General features: G+C 36.7%; 1 protein-coding gene and 1 pseudogene across 1 annotated transcript in view; one reads left to right on the top strand and one right to left on the bottom strand.

Moving 5' to 3' along the window:
- Positions 1-4,482: 4,482 nt before the first annotated feature.
- Positions 4,483-21,494, top strand: LOC107572679 (DNA mismatch repair protein Msh6-like; annotated as a pseudogene).
- Positions 21,495-22,135: 641 nt separating this feature from the next.
- Positions 22,136-22,945, bottom strand: part of LOC107572677 (F-box only protein 11-like) — a 21,411-nt gene continuing 20,601 nt past the window's right edge. The window contains exon 20 of the mRNA XM_016259109.1: positions 22,136-22,820. Within this exon, the coding sequence (XP_016114595.1) occupies positions 22,691-22,820 (130 nt within the window). The 3' untranslated portion in view covers positions 22,136-22,690. The remainder of the gene's footprint in view (positions 22,821-22,945) is intronic.

The following is a 22,945-nucleotide window of genomic DNA, read 5'->3' as shown; positions in this document are numbered from 1 at the left end:
ATTTATTTCCCAGCAGTTTACCTTCACAGACATAACCGACTGTTTTTGTAACTCGTGTGTTTTTAACGTAAACTTGTGTGTGAATGAGAACTTAGTTTAGTGCTCACATGCTGTGACAGCCGCTTTCTGTGCGTGTGCTTCGGATGTGTGCGCTCAGAAAACCTTATATCAGAAGTTTAAACTCATACGGTTTAAAATGCATGATTTCAGCGCGATAAACATGATAATCAGAACCAGATACGAGATGTAAAGGCGCAGCTCTATTCTGGAAAAGGGGGCAGGGAGCAGCAGCTCATTTGCATTTAAAGACACAGGCCCGAAAACCGGCGTGTTTCTGCTGCCACTCAAAATAGGCATTTTCAAAATGATATAATAAATGATCTGTGGAGTATTTTGAGCTGAAACTTCACAGATACATTCTGGGGACACCAGAGACTTATATTACATATTGTAAAAAGGGGCATAATATGTCACCTTTAAAATAATATATCAAAAACGTATTTTATTTCAGCTAATTAAAATAATTGTATTTAATAATTACAATATAAAACCTCATTTAAAAATAGATCAAATAAAATTATTAAAATTATTAAATTAAAATGATATCCAATAAAATGTAAAAATTCTAATAAATTAAATAAAAATTTGAAATTATTCAAATAAAAATTACAATAGTATCTCAATGACACTAAAGTAACACTGATACAAAAAAATCTATATGCAAAATAAACAAATGATAAAAAATAGAGACTTTTGCCAGTAACCATCCACCCAAAACCCCCTAGCAAAGTCCTAACAACCACACAGAAAACCCTAGCAACTGCATAGCAATGACAAATTTTTCCGATGCAAGCACCCCTCACGTTTTCTTCCAAAGTAATGTACAAATCAATTTTTTTGTTGTACAGAAATTACTATTATAATAATTGCAATTACAAAAATAATAATAATAATCCAAAACCTACTTTAACAAGCAACCAGGTTAGGATTCCTGCAAAATAAAATACTTCAGTCATCTGAAGAACGTCATGTGCTAAACGTTTTCTTGCTGGCTTTTGTTCACAATGCAAAATTTAAAATAATGCATCTTTTCCAGACCTTTTTAGTCTAGATCTTTATTTAGTGTGCATGCAACACTGCTTGTTTTTTGTTAACACAAAAGTTGCAATGTTAATCACAAACTGGGGTGACCTAGAAACCGGAGTAATCAAGATAACTGCCGCCGGTGCCCTTGAGCAAAGCACTTAACCTCAGGTCGCTGCAAGAGGTCCGTCCCTGAAATTAGCAAATCGCCTTGGATGAAAGCAATTTTTAAATATCAACTATAAAGTGAATCCCATAAAAGCAAATCCATGAACTATGAACTAAACCTGCTATATAAACTCAGCAAAGATGAATTCAGTGCCGCTGAAGGTCAGCATGATGCTGAAGCAGGTTAAAGACCTCGTCCACAGATGCTGATTCCTAATGACCTCCTTTCTGCTGAGACGTCATATTCTCAGATCTCCAATTAATGCTTAGATTAGCTCTCGGTCCCTCCGTCCTGTCAGTCTGCGTTTCTTTGATATTTCCTCCCAGCAGGCAGTGGTATGCGGGAGATGTTTACACTCCAGACAGTGAGATGATGAAGCTGTCTGAGACATGCACTATCACGCTTGGTAAATCCTGAATGCTATTGAGATTCTGAACACTCAATTATAATTAATTACGGAGACCTTAAAATAAGCTCCTTAAAGGTGAATTTCCTCATTTACTCATCCGTTCCAAACTTGATGAGTTCCTTTCTTATGTGGCTAACTAAAGATGCTTAGTATGTCATTTCCTATACAACAAAAGCTCCAAAAAGGACAAAAAAGCGCTAAATAATATGATGTATGACAGTACGAAATCAGATATAATAATTTTTTGTTACTTGAAATCAAATAAAATGTTTTTAAAGACTTAATTGTATTTTTTTCCATCTAGTTGCCAAGGATTTTCATTTCTCATTTTCATTTCTTTGATGTTCCAAAATCATTCAAACTAAAACATAAATCATTCAAAACATGATGTAATGGTATCTCGATGAACACAAAACAACAAACTGTACATTCAAGCCTGTATCTTTAAGACACTTTGAGCCAGACTATCCCAAAAAGTCATTAATCACTTAAATCTATGACTTCAGAAAGCTGAATATTTTGCAGTGATTTAGCATCTGGATCACAAACACAAAGGTGTTGCATTCACCCATAAACTAGAGTTACTGAGATGGCTGCAATACTCTGTCATGACTGAGTTCCACAGTTAAGTACTTAACTACAGTTTGCTCCATAATTATATTCCCTGCAATTAGTGCACTGGAAGTCATTCCGGCTGAAGCATCTGCCAAAGATGCTGAGAACCAGAACGATCTCGAGGAAGACGGGAAATCTCTCTCACTCATACATGCACAAGCCTGGCCAGACACTGTGTGTCATCGTGACTGCTACAGGGAAACCTATTAAACAAACTGCAATTAAGCTTCAGTGATGCCAAACAAATCCATTTGAGAAGGAAGAGTATTATAAAGCAAGGTCAAATTAAATAATACCCCCTCATAAAAGTGAGTTATTTTTTTTTATTCAGTATTTTTGAATAAAAAAAAAAAATCTATCTAGATTCTATCTGAATCTAGATTTTTTTTTATTTAAAAAAGCTTTAATTTAATTAATGAAAATTAATTTTTTTAAATAAATGTTACAATAGCAACACTGAAACAAATGCACACATAAAAACATGCCGTTCACCATTTCCAAAATTAGATGCAACAAAAAACAACAAAGAAAACCATTCATATCAGATACAATCACAATGCAGATCAACAAAACCTATCTTTAAAATGTTACTTGACTTTATCTTTATGCCATGTCGATCATCTATATCAGACCTGTTCTCCATGTTATTCAAAGCATGATTCTGATTCTATGGCAGTTTCAAGTCATTATGCCCAATTAATTTTCTAGATAAATTATAATTGATAAATTATAATTAATAATTATTAAAAACAGATGTTGCATGCATTAAAAAAAATTATATATATATATATATAATTAGTGTTAAACACAAAACTCAGTTTACTATCTATTGTATATATGTACCAGGATATTTAAAATGATCAACAATCTCAACTGGGTGACTACCTATCATTACAGTCACAACTGCAACTCCATACCTAGTATGATCGATTACTAATATTTATATTTAACATCAATGCACTATTATTACACCAGCACAGGAGTTCTTCAACATGTTTCATATATTCAACCGAGTCATTTATATCATCTTTTTGAAGAAGACCTACCAAAGCCATATCATCTGTATACTTAAAAAAAAGGTTAAAATAAGAATTACGAATCATAAAATCATTCATGTACAATGAAAATAATATAGGTGATATAACACTTCCTTGAGGGGCCCCCGTATTTTGTGTATACCATCTTTCATATCCATATGCCAAAGAGCTCTGTGTACTTTTGTTTTCGGACGCATTATTCCCACATACACCAATTGGATCAATTATTAATTTGCCAAATGGAACATTACAGGTTTGGTGCTTATTTATTTATGTTTTAACGCCATATCAGCAACAATGGCTAAATTCATGGCAGCATTAACAGTATCATTTCAATACATCATTTACAATAATATAACATTTTCTTAAAAAGCAATCACTAAACAAAAACATACAATAGTACTGATAAAAATCATACAGAATATTTCAATTGAATCAATGATAAAAAATTTTACAATTCTTCCGGGAGAGACCTTTTTAAAAATGTCTTTTAGTATATTTTCTGAGTAAAAACATTGTCTAATTTAAATATCTTTTACACTCAAAAAAATTCTTACACAAGTCTGGTTTCTCTTCCCCTTTCAATAAATATGAACTTAAATGTCCAATTCAACATCTTGTATATACATCCTGGTCATATCTATTTTCAAAACAGTAATTACTTCTTTCATTTACTACTGGATTCACCTTATATAGTTTGTTGTATATGCATTCATTCCATTCCATTTATTATTAATGTACATATTCAGTATAGATTTTACATCAGATACTGGAATATTACATTCTGTTATTTCCAAATGAAGAGCTTCCTTAGCCGCTTTATCTGCCTGTTCATTGCCGACCGATCCCATAGGTTTGGTGCTAAAAGGTGCTGGATTGAGTTTTTCTGTGTGAAAGTGTCAAGGTTAAATAAAGAGCTTTCTAATAGATGAGAAACAGAAACATTCAATACATCATGACAGATAAGTACCTTAGACTCTAAGAATAGTGAGAATAAGCACCGCAGACGAATTAATGAGAGAGTCAACACCAAACAAATGAGAGCGTGCAGCTGAGAAAGTGTTCACTTTAAAGTACAGCTTGCTACCGAGTCACTTCGACTGTGCTATTATACTTCAGTCTGTCAGATTTAATAATCAGTGTTACTGAACACACCGAAAATCGTGAAGATGATTACTGACTTGACGAAGAAACCTACACCTCTTCCTCCCACAGAAACACACGGCTCAGCTGTCAACAGAGCAGGAGCACTCCAAGAACACCTCAGACGGGATAAAAACACCACTGCAATTGCTACGGAGACCCAACAATGCCTGTATTTCCTGAAACAGATTAGGAGATTTGGGCAATCACAATTACCAGATGGTAATCCTAAACCTAACCTCCTAAACTCACAGACATAGAGTGTGATTTGGACAAATCAACACAGTCACAGCTTCTAAAGCAAATTTTTTTGTGATCCTATTTGTTTCTGTATTGCATATGCCATTTCATATCCATACTGTCTAGAAAGTTAGTTAGCCATATTGCAACTAGCCAGCTTTTATGTTGGCAAACTATAGTAAAATTACCCTTACGAAAAATAACCATGGTTTTACTACAAAAAATATATATATAATAATAACCTGGTTGCTATTGTTAAACCATGGTATCCACAGATTAACCATGGTTTTGCTACTCTAACCATAGATTTAGGCATATAACGGAAATACATGACAATTTAACACTACTGTTTACAAATTTGGAGGTTTACAAACCTTAAGAATAAACAATGTAACTAAATTAAACATCATTAAGGAATGGCAATGTAATATAATAGTTTTTTTGTGATAAATGCACTAATTTTCATTATTCTTAAAATCTTGACATTTATTGAAGCTTTCTAGTCAAAAAGCATGTTGTTGATTATCTTTGTGTTGTAATGAAATAAGGACCTTTTTTAATATTCAAAATGGAAAATAACAATTGACCAAGATTCTTCTTGATCTAGTTTCTCTTCTACATTAAAACCTATCACATGGCTTTTGAGAATGCTCTTTTTTGGAGCTGGACATCCATGGTTACTGTAATCTGTAATTCATATGCTGTAAGTTATAACCCACCCCGCCACTGAAGTGCTAAAAACAAACGACTGTGATTGGTCCATCCTGACAGCGATGAGAAAAGTAACAGTAACTTTTCTCCATGCTGATCATGGTGGAATAATTTTTATTTTTTTTATTAGCAAACAAGTCAGAGTGAAAACAGTGTAACATCTCAATTCAACATCATCCAGCCCTCCCTCCCTCTTCAACCCTGCGGTCTCTTACAATGGAATACATGGACACGCAAAGTATGCATCATCAATAAGGTGTATACTGAATTTGGCCTTTAAATATCACTGTCTTACAACATTACTACTTAATGCACACCTAATAAAAATAACTGGCGGTCAGCGGAGGAAAGCCTTGCTTTGCCCTCCATGTGGGCGTTCCTGTAAGGGTGTGACACCACGTGAAAACTATCAATTGAGATCTCTCTAATTGTAATTATTACTTGTAAGAACTGAATTATAGAGCTCTCTAATGAATTGTTACTAGTAAGAATTGAATTATAGAACTCTAATGAATTGTTACTAGTAAGAATAGAATTATAGAGATATGTAATGAACTGTTACTAGTAAGAATTGATATATAGAGCTCTCTAATGGATTGTTACTAGTAAGAATTGAATTATAGAGATCTGTAATGAACTGTTACTAGTAAGAATTGAATTACAGAGCTCTCTAATGAACTGTTACTAGTAAGAATTGAATTATAGAGATATGTAATGAACTGTTACTAGTAAGAATTGAATTATAGAGCTCTCTAATGGATTGTTACTAGTAAGAATTGAATTATAGAGATCTGTAATGAACTGTTACTAGTAAGAATTGATTTATAGAGCTCTCTAATGGATTGTTACTAGTAAGAATTGAATTATAGATCTCTAATGAATTGTTACTAGTAAGAATTGAATTATAGAGATATGTAATGAACTGTTACTAGTAAGAATTGAATTATAGATCTCTTTAACGAATTGCTACTAGTAAGAATTGAATTACAGAGCTCTCTAATGAATTGTTACTAGTAAGAATTTAATTATAGAGATCTGTAATGAATTGTTACTAGTAATAATTTAATTATAGAGATCTGTAATGAACTGTTACTAGTAAGAATTGAATTATAGAACTATCTAATGAATTGGTACTAGTAAGAATTGAATTATAGAGATATGTAATGAACTGTTACTAGTAAGAATTTAATTATAGATCTCTCTAACGAATTGCTACTAGTAAGAATTGAATTATAGAGATATGTAATGAATTGTTACTAGTAAGAATTGAATTACAGAGCTCTCTAATGAATTGTTACTAGTAAGAATTTAATTATAGAGATCTGTAATGAATTGTTACTAGTAAGAATTGAATTATAGAGCTCTCTAATGAATTGTTACTAGTAAGAATTGAATTATAGAGATCTGTAATGAATTGTTACTAGTAAGAATTGAATTACAGAACTCTCTAATGAATTGTTACTAGTAAGAATTTAATTATAGAGCTCTCTAATGAATAGTTACTAGTAAAAATTTAATTATAGAGCTCTCTAATTGAATTGTTACTAGTAAACGAATAACGCTGGGAGTATTTTAAGCTAAAACAACTGGCCATATACACCCCTTATACATGTCCTAAATAAAAAATAAAAGCAGGTCACGTCAGCCACGTGGGTGGCATAAAAGTATACACAGAGCTTCCTATTGGTCCACAGGTTCGTGGCGTCAAATTCTGGTCAGATGCACCAGCAGCGTTTTCCCGCGAACTCTCAGCTCGGTTGAGCTGCACAGTTCTGGGCCTGCTGGAATGGAATATATGAAGTGTTTTTGAATAATTAAACACTATATTGCACAGAACCCATTTGGAGACATGGCGAAGCAAAGTTCTCTTTTTAATTTCTTCACAAAGTCGCCGCAAGAAAACTCCACCAAAGCCTGTCAAAACTCAAGCTAAAGCTGGACATGCGAAACTATTCGGAGAGAAAGCAGTCCATGCAAAAGAGAGTTACAGTAACTGCATTTCTATGTGCAATACTGCATGTATGCAGTGACTGGTTACCATGGTGACACCATGTCAGTACCATGGTACAGTAATGCTATCGTGAGATATCATAGTACTTTGATATATCCACACAAATTTAATTAACAAGTACCATGGTATTCTTGAAAGTACCTTACGGTTTTGTCATGTGCCATATTTACATCTAGGTGTAAAATGACATTTATGTATTATTTAATAGCAGTAACAGAGAAGTACATGGGCTTTGGATATGTTACCATGGTAAAACCATGTTTCGGACACTCATTGAGTCATGACATTTTGCAAGTATTAGTTTCATAATAAATAAAAGCAGGTCACGTCAGCCACGTGGGTGGCATAAAAGTATACACAGAGCTTCCTATTGGTCCACAGGTTCGTGGCGTCAAATTCTGGTCAGATGCACCAGCAGCGTTTTCCCGCGAACTCTCAGCTCGGTTGAGCTGCACAGTTCTGGGCCTGCTGGAATGGAATATATGAAGTGTTTTTGAATAATTAAACACTATATTGCACAGAACCCATTTGGAGACATGGCGAAGCAAAGTTCTCTTTTTAATTTCTTCACAAAGTCGCCGCAAGAAAACTCCACCAAAGCCTGTCAAAACTCAAGCTAAAGCTGGACATGCGAAACTATTCGGAGAGAAAGCAGTCCATGCAAAAGAGAGTTACAGTAACTGCATTTCTATGTGCAATACTGCATGTATGCAGTGACTGGTTACCATGGTGACACCATGTCAGTACCATGGTACAGTAATGCTATCGTGAGATATCATAGTACTTTGATATATCCACACAAATTTAATTAACAAGTACCATGGTATTCTTGAAAGTACCTTACGGTTTTGTCATGTGCCATATTTACATCTAGGTGTAAAATGACATTTATGTATTATTTAATAGCAGTAACAGAGAAGTACATGGGCTTTGGATATGTTACCATGGTAAAACCATGTTTCGGACACTCATTGAGTCATGACATTTTGCAAGTATTAGTTTCATTTTTTTTAATTTTGTAGATTATTAGCACTGTCGGAGGTTTCATTATGGAAACTTATTAGATTTTGTCTAATATATATGACTCCACGTGCTACTTTTGCTTGTGTTTGGCGGGAGACTTTGTGGAAGGGGGTGGATCAACTTTCCCAGCAATTTTTATTTCAAGCCAGTTTTGACCAATCCGTTACAAAAATTCTCCTTAGCAACCATACTTTACGCAAAAAATCCGCTACTACAGTACATTGTTACTTTAAAATAATACATTAATTTTAGACCAGTATCCAATGGATTAATATAGGCTATATGAGGCTAGTGTAAGAACCCTGAAAGCATGTTGTTTATTTATTTTTATGACATTTTTTTATTTAGTATTTAATGTAGTATAATGTAGTATATAAAAGCCAGTTTTGACCAATCCGTTACAAAAATTCTCCTTAGCAACCATACTTTACGTAAAAAATCCGCTACTACAGTACATTGTTACTTTAAAATAATACATTAATTTTAGACCAGTATCCAATGGATTAATATAGGCTATATGAGGCTAGTGTAAGAACCCTGAAAGCATGTTGTTTATTTATTTTTATGACATTTTTTTATTTAGTATTTAATGTAGTATAATGTAGTATATAGCATAAACCAATTCCTTATTTTATTAAACTTATATATGTTTTTAATGTTTATTCTGTCAGGTCTACCGCTGCTTTAATGTGTTAATATAAAAATTATAGTTATGAAAAGTACAGTAATGTCATAATAATTTATAAATTAGTCTTAGCACTGTGACATGTACTGCATCTATTATAAACAACAATTTCAAAGTTTTCTTTACTTAATATTGCACATAGTTTTATGACTTATTAATGAACCAGATCAAATTTGTGTAGATAAAATAAAATGCATTTGTCACACTGATATATTCAATATATAGAAATACTTAACGCAGCCCTCAAAAATGATTTGGACACTTGGTGCCAAAATTCGTGTACTTTAGTACTTTAGTAAAAGTACTTTAATTTTCATCTTATGTACCATATTTTATTTTATATTATATGTGATTTTGCTCTTGATTTATTTGAATGAACGTTTCACAGAGATCATTGTTTCTCTCCAGCAGAGAACCGTCATCCATATTTAGCGCTGGCTCTCTGGTTTGGGCCAAGATGGAAGGCCATCCCTGGTGGCCCTGTATGATTGTTCCTCAGCCTCTCACCGGGCAGCAGATGAGGGGCCGAGACCAAAGACTTCACGTTCACTTCTTCGATGAACCGCCAACCCAAGGTTGGGTAAACACAAAATACATGAAAGAGTATCCAGGTGAGCAGGTCTTTATTTCCAGAAAACATTGTTTTTGTCTACTTTCTTCTCAAGTTGGAATTTGAACTGTTATTTAAATGTGAAAAATTTTTGATTCTGACCTTACATACTTGTTCCTTCAAGGCTCTGATAGTGCAGATGCATTTTGCGACCATTTTTTCTGCCGGTGCGACTAATTTTTGTGAGCGGTTGCACTGGCGCGACCACCGTGTTGTCCAACTCATAAGCGCTGCCATTTCTGTTGCATTTGAGAAACATCAAACGGCAAACAAAAGCAAAACTAAACCGCACTACGTTTCGGCTGTGCTGCGTGGACCGTTTATCAGCTCGAACCGCGATTGTCCGAGCTCAGAACAGCTTTACTCAGGAGCCAAATTTGATTTCGCTACACTGTTACTGCACAGATGCAACAGTGCTGCGAGATCCAGTGAGAAGCGTTTGAATTCTGCATAGAATTCTCTGTTATAAACAGTGCTGACATACATTAACTATAACCATGGTGTTGTGGTAGAAATAGTCGAATGCATTACATTATTCATTTCAGGGTTTGTACAACCTTTTGAGAGAGGAATTCAAGCACTTTTCAATTACTTTGACGCATTTCACACTATTTCCAGCACTTTAAAGCTCTAAAATTATCCAGTTTGAATGTTATTTTTAATGGGATGACCAAAATATATTTTGTGGTAAACAAACACTCGTGTAAAATAACTCATAAAATAAAAAAAAATACATCAAATCACAATTATAACCAGTAGACCGCAGCAGAGGAGCACTTATTGGTTTATTAGTCATTAATTTCTACTTTTTCTCTATATTTTGAATTAAATTAAATAAAAAAAATGAATGATTAAATTAAATGATGAATTAAATTAAATTATAAAATCACTATTATAAAATATCAAATCATCAAGAAATCAGATTTTGTCAGAATTGTACACTTTTTTGTGTATGAAGTAAGAAAAGTCACAAAGTGCGTTGAAAAACAAACTTTTCTTCAACTTGCTACTAAATCACACATAATCACTGAAGTTGGTCAGTTCCATATACTAGAAGAATAATGGTACATTTAATAAGATAGGAATATATACATTTTCTATATAAAAATTAGATTTTGCACCCGTTACTGTTGTTAATAAAAGTACATTTTGTACTTTACTGTCAAATCTGTATAAACAATAAACAAAAGAAAAATAAACAAGAAATGAACATGAAATATTATTAGTAACTGCACTTGCAAAACAATAGGAATTTTATGATTAAATGATCTATATTTTAATACTCCCACACACCACCCCCAGCGCTACCAAATCTGCTCCTGACGCCACCATCTGGAGAACTTCATGGCGCTGGTGCCACTGCTCTCAAATGTTAGTCTGGAGCCCTGAAGAGGATAGTTGAACCAAAAATTTAAATTCCTTAACATGTCTTAGTCTTTCCAAATCTGCATGACTGACTTGTGAATACACTTTCCATCTAAATACATTTAGTATAAATGTATAAACGCTATGTTAATCACAAAAATACTGTAATTATATTTCATTACTCCTTTAATACATTTAATTAATGTCTACAATAATAATATAAAAAATAATATAAAATCCATATGAATATCCCTAATTTCTACCACAATACCATGGTGCAGTTAGTGTTACTACAGTAAATCCATGGTAAATGATGGTGATTTGTTAATTGAAAAGTCTTCTGACTGTATGGTTGCACACAGTGTTCAAACTAGTTTAAATCAGCGAGTCATTTGTGTTCTTCACTGAATTCAAGCACTTCACACTGGATATCGCGATTTGCATAAAACAACAATTACATACAAAAATTTCTTATGTGGTCTTTTGATCGTCGTGTCATTAGATGGAACATTGTATCGGATAACATGTTGTCCTAATATATAATATCTAATATATTACTATAGGTTGATAAATCAACTGTATCAGATGCAGAAATGTCTGAGGAAGAGGTTGAGGAAAAGGCAAAACTCAGCCGATGTTCATCTCGTGCTGCAGCTGAAAAGGGTCAGAAGCCGAAGCGGCGACGAATCGTGGTGGCGTCTGACAGCGATGACTCCGGTGAATAGTTCAAATCGGATCAGGCAGGAGGAAGCAGTGATGAGGATGATGAGGAGGGAGTTAGCAATGGGGCTGAGGAAGAAGAACGCGAGCTGGAGACGGAACCAGATGGCCCTATGAAACCGGTGAAGCGCAAATGTCCTTCAGAGAAGCCTGCTAAGTCAAAGAGCAAACCAGATCCACCAAAACGAGCACCTGCAGCTCTTTCGTCTGTGGCGTCTGACACCAAATCTCGACTGTCTGCTTTCTCTGCCCCGGACAACTTTGAAAGTCAGAGCAGCGGTGCAAACGGGACGAATGGAGGACCAACCGTGTGGGACCACGAGAAACTCGAGTGGCTGCAAGAGGAAGGATGCGCAGCGTAGACGTCAGTCTGATGAAAACTACAACCCTACGACTCTATACGTACTTGAAGATTTCCATAACAGGACGACGCCTGGAATGTGCCGTTGGTGGCAGCTGAAGTCTGAGATGTTTCATACCGTTCTGTTCTAAAAAGTCGGTAAGTTCTACGAGCTCTACCACATGGACGCTGTGATTGGCGTCAACGAACTCGGTCTTACCTTCATGAAGGGTACTTGGGCCCATTCTGGCTTCCCTGAGATCGGCTTTGGACGCTTCTCAGACGTACTCGTGCAAAAAGGCTAGAAAGTGGCTCGCGTGGAACAGACCGAGACCCCTGAGATGATGGAAGCACGATGTAAGACGATGGCGCGTCTCACCAAATTTGACCGCGTCGTCAAGCAAGAGGTTTGCAGAATCATCACACGAGGGCCTCAGATGTACAGCATGCTCAATGCCGCCCCTTCTGAAACTCAAAGCAAGTATCTGTTGACCATTAAAGAGAAGAGCGAGGAGGACAGCGCGGGCCAAGGCCACATCTACGGGGTCTGTTTCATCGACACCTCGGTGGGACGCTTCCATATCGGTCAACTTCTGGATGACCGTCATTGTTCCCATTTGCGTACTCTGGTGGCACACTATTCTCCAGCCCAGGTGCTTTTTGAGAAGGGCAACCCATCAGCTGAGACGTTGAAAATCTTTAAAGCCATCTTGTCGTCAACTCTACAAGACGGCCTCAATGCTGGTTCGCAGTTTTGGGATGCCCAGAAGACCCTCAAGGTCCTTTCAGAGGAAGACTACTTCAGAGAAAGCAAAGCCGACGATGAAAAGGCATCAGTGTTGCCTTCGACTCTGAAAGCAATGACGTCCAAAAATTACGCTCTAAGTCTCACTCCAAAAACGGGTTAGGAACTTGCTCTTTCTGCACTTGGCGGATGCATGTTCTACCTGAAGAAATGTCTAGTGGACAAGGAGCTTCTGTCAATGGGAAACTTCGAGGAGTATGTTCCTGTCGATGTGGAGATGGAGCAGGCTGGAGGAGCGTCATGTTTCTTTGCCCAGACTCGTCAGAGAATGGTTTTGGATGGCATGACCCTTGTTAACCTTGAGATCCTTCAGAACAGCTCAACTGGAGGTCCTGAGGGAACCCTACTTGAGCGACTGGACACATGTTGCACTCCCTTTGGCAAACGCTTGCTAAAGCAATGGCTCTGCGCCCCTCTTTGCAATCCATCCTCCATTGCCTAGATGCTCTGGAGGACCTGATGAGGAACTTGCTCTTTCTGCACTTGGCGGATGCATGTTCTACCTGAAGAAATGTCTAGTGGACAAGGAGCTTCTGTCAATGGGAAACTTCGAGGAGTATGTTCCTGTCGATGTGGAGATGGAGCAGGCTGGAGGAGCGTCATGTTTCTTTGCCCAGACTCGTCAGAGAATGGTTTTGGATGGCGTGACCCTTGTTAACCTTGAGATCCTTCAGAACAGCTCAACTGGAGGTCCTGAGGGAACCCTACTTGAGCGACTGGACACATGTTGCACTCCCTTTGGCAAACGCTTGCTAAAGCAATGGCTCTGCGCCCCTCTTTGCAATCCATCCTCCATTGCCTAGATGCTCTGGAGGACCTGATAGGTGCGCCGTCCCAAGCAACTGAAGTCAAAGACCTGCTAAAGAAGCTTCCGGATCTCGAAAGGCTGCTTAGCAAGATCCATAGCATGGGTATTCCTTTGAAAGGACAGGACCATCCGGACTCCCGAGCCATTCTGTACGAAAAAGTCGTCTACAGCAAACACAAGATCACTGACTTACTCGCAGCACTTGAGGGCTTTAAAGTTATGAGAGAAGTCGTGTCGATCATGGAGCCCATTGCAGAAGGCTTCAAATCTAAACGGTTGGATCAGGTGGTGCTCCTCAAGACTGAAAACAAAGATGGGCTTTTCCCCGACCTTTCGCCAGAGCTCAAAAGTTGGGATACGGCTTTCGACCATCAGAAGGCTCGCACTACAGGCGTCATCACGCCAAAGGCTGGCTTCGATCCAGAATACGACCAGGCCTTAAACGGAATAAATGACTGTGAGAGAGGCCTGCAGGAATACCTTGACCGACAGAAGAAGCAATTGGGCTGTAAAAATTTGTCCCATTGGGGAACGGGAAGGAACCTCTACCAGCTCGAAGTTCCAGACAGTGTTTCCAAGAGGAGCATACCGGAGGAGTATGAGGTTTGGTCCAATAAGAAGGGATAGAAACGATACTCAACCAAAGAGAGTGAGAGGCTGTTTTCAGAGCTACAGAGCTGGGAAGACAAACGAGACGCAGTGCTGAAAGACTGCATGAGAAGACTCTTCTCCAACTTCGACAAGAAGTGCAAAGATTGGCAGACAGCAGTTGAGTGCATGGCAGTACTTGGTAAGAAAAAACAACTCTATATTTTGTTTAAACTTTCAACTATCTTGGTATACATAAAAAGGAGAGGAGAACACATTATTTTTACCTATTCATCAAAATATACTTCATGCAGAACATCATATTTACCATACTTTACATCAATAATGCCAACATGCTCTATTCATTCATAATTTCATAATTCATCTGAAAATAAGTTGTTTTTCAAATTCGGCTGTAGTTTATTTAGCTCTTCTTCATGGATAGGTTGTCAAAGCAAAGCAAAAATTTAATTTGCATGCCCAACAAAAAGCTGATTGAGAAAAACCAGCTCATTAAAACCTGTTTTAAAGGTTTGTGTGTAAATCAATAAGCTGACATTGCAAGACACCGATGTCTTTGAACATTGCATCACTTACATCTTTTGCAGCATCTTGGGCATTAACAAGAGAGTTAAAAGAAGTTAAAAGTTAAAAGAAAGTTTTGAAAATGCATCTTTTTGCAGGGTTTTTTTCCTATTCCACTGCCCTGCAACTTTAAAAAGTCAGACATTCACGTTCGAAATCAAGGATACAGGTTTTGTATTATCATTTCCTGAAACATTTTAAGGTGTTTATGTGGCCTTACAGGTTGTTGCTTTAAGCATAATGTGCAAGACTGTGCATGTAAATGAATTCAATTAATTCAAAGGTTTTAGCAGCATGTTGCATTGTTTGGCATTGAAAATAGCTACAGAATGGTTGCATGCACAACTACACCAAGGCATTTAAAAACACATGGCATGTTCAATTTGAAAGGTTTTTTAAATGTTTTGGTCCAAAAGTGATATTGTGACATTGGTACTAGAATGATATTGGTAATAGAATGCACCATGATATGTTCCTGTTGTTCTCACCACCTCTGCAGACGTGCTGTTGAGCAAGTCCCGGTACAGTCAGAGCGGCGATGGGCCCATGGCAAGACCAGAGATAGTTCTCCCGGGTGACAGGTCTCAGTCACGCGACTCACGCCCCTTCCTGGATCTCAGAGGGTCCTGTCACCCCTGTGTCACCAAAACCTTCTTCGGTGATGATTTCATCCCCAATGACATCTTCATCGGTTGCCCTGGTGGTGAAGAAGAAGAGGGTCAAGATAACGGTAAAGCACTTGCCCCATGTGTACTAGTCACCGGGCCAAACATGGGAGGCAAGTCCACCCTGATGTGTGTTGCTAATCAATGTTCATGGTGTGTGTTAGTGAAAGGGTAATGAAAGTAAGCATTGGTTTTATTTGGGTGTAAAACTGTCCACAAATCTTAAATTATAATTCAATGCACTGCATAACAGTACCGCATATATTACACATTAATTTCTTCTTCTGAATACATTTTGCATACAGAAGCTTTTATCCAAAGGAACTTATGTTTCAGCTACAGAAATACTATTCTTGACTTGTTTTTGGGTTTTAAACATCTAAAAATTGAAACATTCAGATCTGGTGTAATGTCCAGTGTCGCAAAAGCAGCAAATTACATTTTACATTTGTATTTGAAAATAATTTTGAACTGAATCATGACCGAATTTTATTGTGCATTGCATTGTTTAGTAAAGAACTGTAATCAAATTATTGTCAGAGCAGATAATTATACCCCTCCAACATTAATCATTTAATAGTGAGTGGCTGTGAATGTAGTCGAGAAACATTTAGGCAAATTTCACCCCATGTGTTGAGCAGCTGTTCAGGCAGGAAGAAGGATGTGGTTTGAGCTCTTATTTATGGGAATTGCAGGTTTCTATATTCTATGTTTTTAACCTGTTTTGTTGTTCAGACCTGGAAATTCTGTAAATAAACAACAAATATTAATATCATAAAATTGGCATTTTTATATTATCTAAAATATATATAATTTATATAATATATAAAAAAGGATTTTTTTTCAAAAGGGCTGGGAAATATTGTACAACTACACAAATCTGTTGACCCTCATATTAATTGTATGGAATAATTGTACTTTTAAAAATAATTTCTTATAACGCAGGACTATTGAAGTGACCTAAATGGCGAATGCCCAGTTAAATAAAAAAAAAGCTGGGCTGCTATGTACCTGCTGAGAGTCTGCGTCTCTCTCCCGTGGACCGAGTCTTCACTCGTCTTGGCACCTCTGATCGTATAATGTCAGGTAAATTGCCACTTGTTTCTTATCCGTTCAGTCTTCATGTGTGAGCTTTACTCTGAATCGACTGTGTTTTGTTTTCTAGGTGAAAGTACGTTCTTTGTGGAGCTAAGCGAGACGGCCAGCATCCTGCTGCATGCCACCAACAACTCCCTCGTCCTGCTGGATGAACTGGGTAATTTAGTTGCTCATCTCACATTAAACTTTGCACCCACCGTACATGGAAAACACGGTTCTAAACTGAATAAGTTCAAAGCTTTTGTTCTGCTTGAACTGCAGGCAGAGGTACGGCCACGTATGACGGCACAGCCATTGCGAGCGCAGTGGTGAAGGAGCTGTCAGAGAAGATCTGCTGCCGGACCCTGTTCTCCACTCATTACCACTCACTGGTGGAGGACTACACCAGGACCCTGTCGTCAGACTCGGACACATGGTCAATTTCACCGTTTTCACCTTCATACAGAAAATAGCAAAAACATTTTCAGTAATATTCTGTGGCCTGCTGATGATTACAATGTAAAATGTTTGTAAAAACATGCAAAAATCATTTAAATGAATGCACTTATTATTATTGTTAACAAACTAAATCCATAAAAAAAGAAAAAATGAACTAATTGAAATGAACGTTAACTGAAATAAAATACAGAAAACTTTTCTTATTTTTTAGCTGAGCTTGAAATACTAAAATAACTAAAACTAATATATTAAAACAAATTATATAGACATTTAAAAACAATTACAAAAACATTAAATAAAATTAAAATGTAAACAGAAAATATAAAAATATGTATTATGGAAAATAGAAATGAATAAAAACATCGTCTATAAATAATACTAAAATAACACATGCATTTTAAATTAGAAAGTCTATAAATAAGAAATGTTTAAAAGTTAAAAAAAAAAAATCTTAAAAGTATAGCCACAAAACAAAAATAAAAGTAGCTAAAACGTTAACTAAAATTAAAATGAAAACAAAGTATAAAAGCTAATTCAAAATAGTATTAAAAACTATAATAGTGTATAAATGATACTAAAATACACTAATGCATTTTAACTTAGGAAGTCTTTAAATGTTTAAAAGTAAAAAATCTTTGAAAGTACAGTTACAAAATTATATAGACGTATTTTTAAAATACAAAAAAATTGTTAAAATGTTAACTAGAATTAAAACTAAAATATAAAAATAAAAATTTATTTACAAATAATTTACTAACCTTGTCTTTTTATATCCAGGTTTTTAGCTTCTGCCATGACCATTTAAACGGTAACTTTCAGACTTTTTACATGTTTAACCAAGTTTGTCCATCTAAAGCATTAGTCCCACCGATAAAATAATGTTTGAGGTACTTTTACAGTTTAATAACATGTTTTTGCATGTTTCTCCTGTTAAATCCTCCCATACACTTTCCCAAATAGATTTCCACTGTAAGTGCATTACCACGGTTTTAGGGATGCTGAATGTGGTGATCAACAGCACACAACAGCAAGTGTTTGTTTCACTTACTCTTCACAAGGTGTGATGTTTTATTTTGACACCTATTAGTGTGAACGTAATGAAGTCAGCATTAAATCAGAAATGGACACTGCTCATTTCTTACTGTACATTGAGCTACAATATATTTGGAGTGTACTGATCTCCCTGAGTTTCCTGTCAGGCCTGTATGGTGGAGAACGAGTGCAAGGACCCCAGTCAGGAGACCATCACCTTCCTGTACAAGTTCATCAGAGGCGCGTGGCCCAAAAGTTACGGCTTCAACGTGGCTCGCCTGGCAAACATTCCGGAGGAAGCCATCCAGTCCGGCCAAAAGAAGGCCCGCGAGTTTGAGAGAAGCACTGTGTCTCTCAGGATATTCAAGTGAGTGACTTTACGAACTGTGTTCTGATTGGACCGTGCAGATTTTTTGCATTGTGACGTTTTCATTAAGTACATTTCACACCAAAATTCTCGTAATTGTGACGAATCTGGGCGTTTTAGTGTTGAGTCTTTTATTATTATTATTTTTTTTTTTTTTAAGATTTTATACAATTGTACATTTTATTATACATTTTATAATAAAAAAGAAATTAAGGTTTTTGAGGAAAACATTGTCTCTCAGGATATTCAAGTGAGTGACTTTACGAACTGTGTTCTGATTGGACCGTGCAGATTTTTTGCATTGTGACGTTTTCATTAAGTACATTTCACACCAAAATTCTCGTAATTGTGACGAATCTGGGCGTTTTAGTGTTGAGTCTTTTATTATTATTATTTTATTTTTTTTTTTAAGATTTTATACAATTGTACATTTTATTATACATTTTATAATAAAAAAGAAATTAAGGTTTTTGAGGAAAACATTCCAGGATTTTTCTCCATATAGTGGACTTCAATGGGGATCAACGGGCTGAAGGTCCAAAGTGCAGCTTCAAAGGGCTCTACACGATCCCAGTCGAGGAATAATGGTCTTATCTAGCCAAACCATTGGTCATTTTCTAAAAAAAAAAAGAATTATATACTTTTTAACCACAAATGCTCGTCTGAATGAGCAGCTCAAAATAAGAGTTCCAGTGTATTTCGAGCTTGCAGCTTCAAAGGGCTCTACACGATCCCAGTCGAGGAATAATGGTCTTATCTAGCCAAACCATTGGTCATTTTCTAAAAAAAAAAAAGAATTATATACTTTTTAACCACAAATGCTCGTCTGAATGAGCAGCTCAAAATAAGAGTTCCAGTGTATTTCGAGCTTCTTTAAAGGGTTAGTTCACCCAAAATTGAAAATTAGCCCATAAATTACTCACCCTCAAGTCGTCCTAGGTGTATATGACTTTCTTCCTTCAGACGAATCCAGTCAGAGTTATATTAAAATTTGTCTTTGATCTTTCAAGCTGTTTCATGGCACTCAGCGGGTGTTACAGTGCATCAGTCCAAAATAAGTTAAATAAAAAGCGCCCATCCTTTTTCACATTTCCGGGTTTCTCAGCAGCAGAAGTCGTCATAGTTGGGTAAACCTCTATAGCAGTCAATGGGATTCTACCACAAATATATGTTTTGCATTCCCATTTGCTCAAATAGCAAAAGAAAAACTCCATGATAGTGTTTTCATGACTTTCAAAAAGTCAGTAGAGAGAGCAATGTCTAATTTACTGTCACTCCTACAGACGCTGTGTTAGAAACACCCTCGCATTAGCGTTAACTAGTTTTTTGTCATTTGATGCAAAGGTAATAAAATACAAAGTACAGTGTTATAAATGTATATACGTTTAAAAAAAAAATGAAAATACAAAACACTTTGGAAGATTTACGATGCTGATGACCATTGAAACGCTTCACAGTCTTGAGAAAAGGGTCCATAATTAAATATATGAGTGTCACAGCAAAGGGTCTGAATACTTAGGACCATGTGATATTTCAGTTTGTATTTTTTAATAAATCTGCAAAAATGTCAACAATTCTGTGTTTTTCTGTCAATATGGGGTGCTGTGTGTACATTAATGAGGAAAAAAAATTACTTAAATGAATTTCGCAAATGGCTGCAATATAACAAAGAGTGAAAAATTTAAGGGGGTCTGAATACTTTCCGTACCCACTGTATATTAGGGCTGGGCAAGTTAACGCGTTATTGCTAGTTTTTTTATTATTATGAAAGTTGCTCATTGCTCGTTGCTCACTGTATCTGAATACACATAAAGACAAACCATGAGTCACAGGAGGGGTGGGATATTGATCAGTACTGGCTTGGGATGGGTGTCATCACGCATCTCAACCAATGCGAGCATTTGGGGAGGGCATAAGACTGCAGCAGTGCTCCCGACTTCATAAATGGGAATTAGGAATAGCACGTGAAGACAGCAGAGAAGCGCTCAGCACAGTGAAGTGCATAATTTTGTTAACTTTGTGGTTAATTACTTTGAGTCGTTTGGGACGCTGTAACACACACACGGCCCTCTCAAAATATTGCTTTACAGATCTATCACTTTTGATCTATCACTCAGAAATGTTCACGCAATCATGCTGCACGTATCAGAAGTTCTGTGCTCCGCTCACATTACATGCGAACTCTGGCCCACCTCTTCCAACCGAGCCAGGGCTGGCTGAACGAACCGTGGCACGGAGCGATCACACTAGACAAACGAACCGGGCTTTGGGGGTCAGACGTGCTCGAGCACAGTTAAGATTGCCTAGTGTGATACACCTTATTCTCTTGCATCCCACACACACACACAAGTCTCTATTTGACCATCAATTGTTGTCCCGCGCCGCTGCGTTGGGTCCCGCAATAGTGCAGGTCTCTACTCGGAAGGTGCCTGTTATAATGTTATGATCGAGGCTCTGGACTCTGAGCATACCTTGTTTTTTTTATAACAAACTATAAAATATTTTCTATAAAAACTTTGAAATGTATTAGAGTCTCTCAGCGTTGCAGAAGAAGCTGGTTTGGTGTTTTGGACGGTTTCCACACTTCATTAAGCTGCACAGCCATTTTCAACTGATAATAATGTGAAAAAGTACCAAACCAGCACATTAAAAGCATTATATAACATTTTCAAAGTCACGACTGCTTAAAATCAAGCTTTGCCATCAAACTAAAGTTTCCAACACTAAAAATAATTCGTTTTGATGAATTAAATGAACAGAAATGCACTCCCAAACCTTTTAAAAGTGACAATGTTTGTTTATAATGTAAGTTCAGATCCTGTACTCATTTATTGACTAATCTCATTTGTTTTAACAGGAAGTTAGCTCATTTGCTGAAAAGCCCACCGCTGATCACGAACGGTTCATAACATTGGTTCGGATGATTGGCAACCTGTGATGGAGAGCGTTTTTTTCTTTGTTTTAAGTACTTCTGTTCACAAGTCCATTATTATTTTGTTGGCACATAGAAAGCAAGCACTCACTACTGAAATGATCTAATAAAGTTTATTTTTAAAAATGTAACACGTTCCTCTGACTAGGAAATTAAACTTTTGATTAATTACTAACAGCTACATAATGGTTATTGAGTACTTCACAATATATTAAGTCTAGATGTCATGGAACATGCATACAATTCAGGCTGTATGAGAACCCACAGTCACCAAATACAGTTGGATGGAAAGGGGAAAAAACACAAAAAAGCTGTACAGATATTCATCAGAGCTTCAAATCAGCACAAAGCCTCTTAAAAATCTCCAGCAATGTCTCTTCGGCTCACATCGCCTCGCTCGTGGCATTCGGAGCGAAGCGGCGCGAGAACACGATGCTTTCGCAAGTCTGGCGTCTTACGGAACAGTTTGCGGTTTTAAATCCTGTCGTCGTCCAATCAGGATGAGGGGGTGGGGCTAATTATTTAAATCACTTCTGAACATATGCATATGGGCCGAATCGTTATGACCAGTCTCGTGAAAACACTTCATATCACTTTCACACTCAAAACATTGCTGGAGAATACTTAGTGTTTCTCTCTCTTTTCTCTTTTTTTCCCTCAAATCTCTTTCACAGAAAGAACATACATCCTGCGACATGAGAACAAATACAGCAATCTAAGGTATAAACAACCCTGAAAATTAATATACTTAAAATAAAATAAAAAGACATTCAAGTACATTTAAGATTTTTGCTTGAAAATACAAAACTACATGAGAAAGCATTAAAATCAAACCTCAAGAACTCAACGTCTTTAAAAAAACAATGAAAAGCAAAACTGAAGTGCTGGGTCATTTTTTTCCGTACATATACAAGAGCGCGGTGACGGCTGCATGGGAAGCATCGAGTCTATTCGCTCTGGGTCCATTTCTCTCGTGTGGCTCAGACGTCCTCATTTCCCATCCCACAAATCCTGAGTCGCCGCCGCCGCCGTCCGAGAGCGGCATGGAGAAACGGGATCCACAGCAGGACATTTCTTAAATAGAAATGTTTCCTCTCTGCGTTTACGCAATGCTTTCTTTCTCAAAGAGTTTGTTTGAATAAAATTGAATTATTTCTAGCGTGTAATCTCATCTGAGCACATGGAGTCTGTGGGTTCGGAGCGGCTCCGCTTCAGTTGTGCTGCAGCGTGTTGGACTCTATAGGAGGCGCTGAATCGTACAGCGTGTCTGTGTCGTGCGTCGGCTCTCCGGCTAGTGTGCAAGGGTTTGACAAAGTCCCTGCGCCGCAGTCACAGAAAAACCTGCAGAGCCAAAGACATGACGATTAGAAGAAAGATATATATATATGTGTGTGTGTGTATATATGTGTGAGGATATATATATATATATTTATATATATATATCCTCACACATACACACACATACA

Source organism: Sinocyclocheilus grahami, unplaced genomic scaffold, assembly GCF_001515645.1.
Source record: "Sinocyclocheilus grahami isolate Dianchi unplaced genomic scaffold, SAMN03320097.WGS_v1.1 scaffold1793.1, whole genome shotgun sequence".
In the NCBI taxonomy this organism is placed as follows: domain Eukaryota; kingdom Metazoa; phylum Chordata; class Actinopteri; order Cypriniformes; family Cyprinidae; genus Sinocyclocheilus; species Sinocyclocheilus grahami.
Note: the sequence above shows the minus strand (reverse complement) of the source record. Positions and strands in the feature narration are given on the sequence as shown.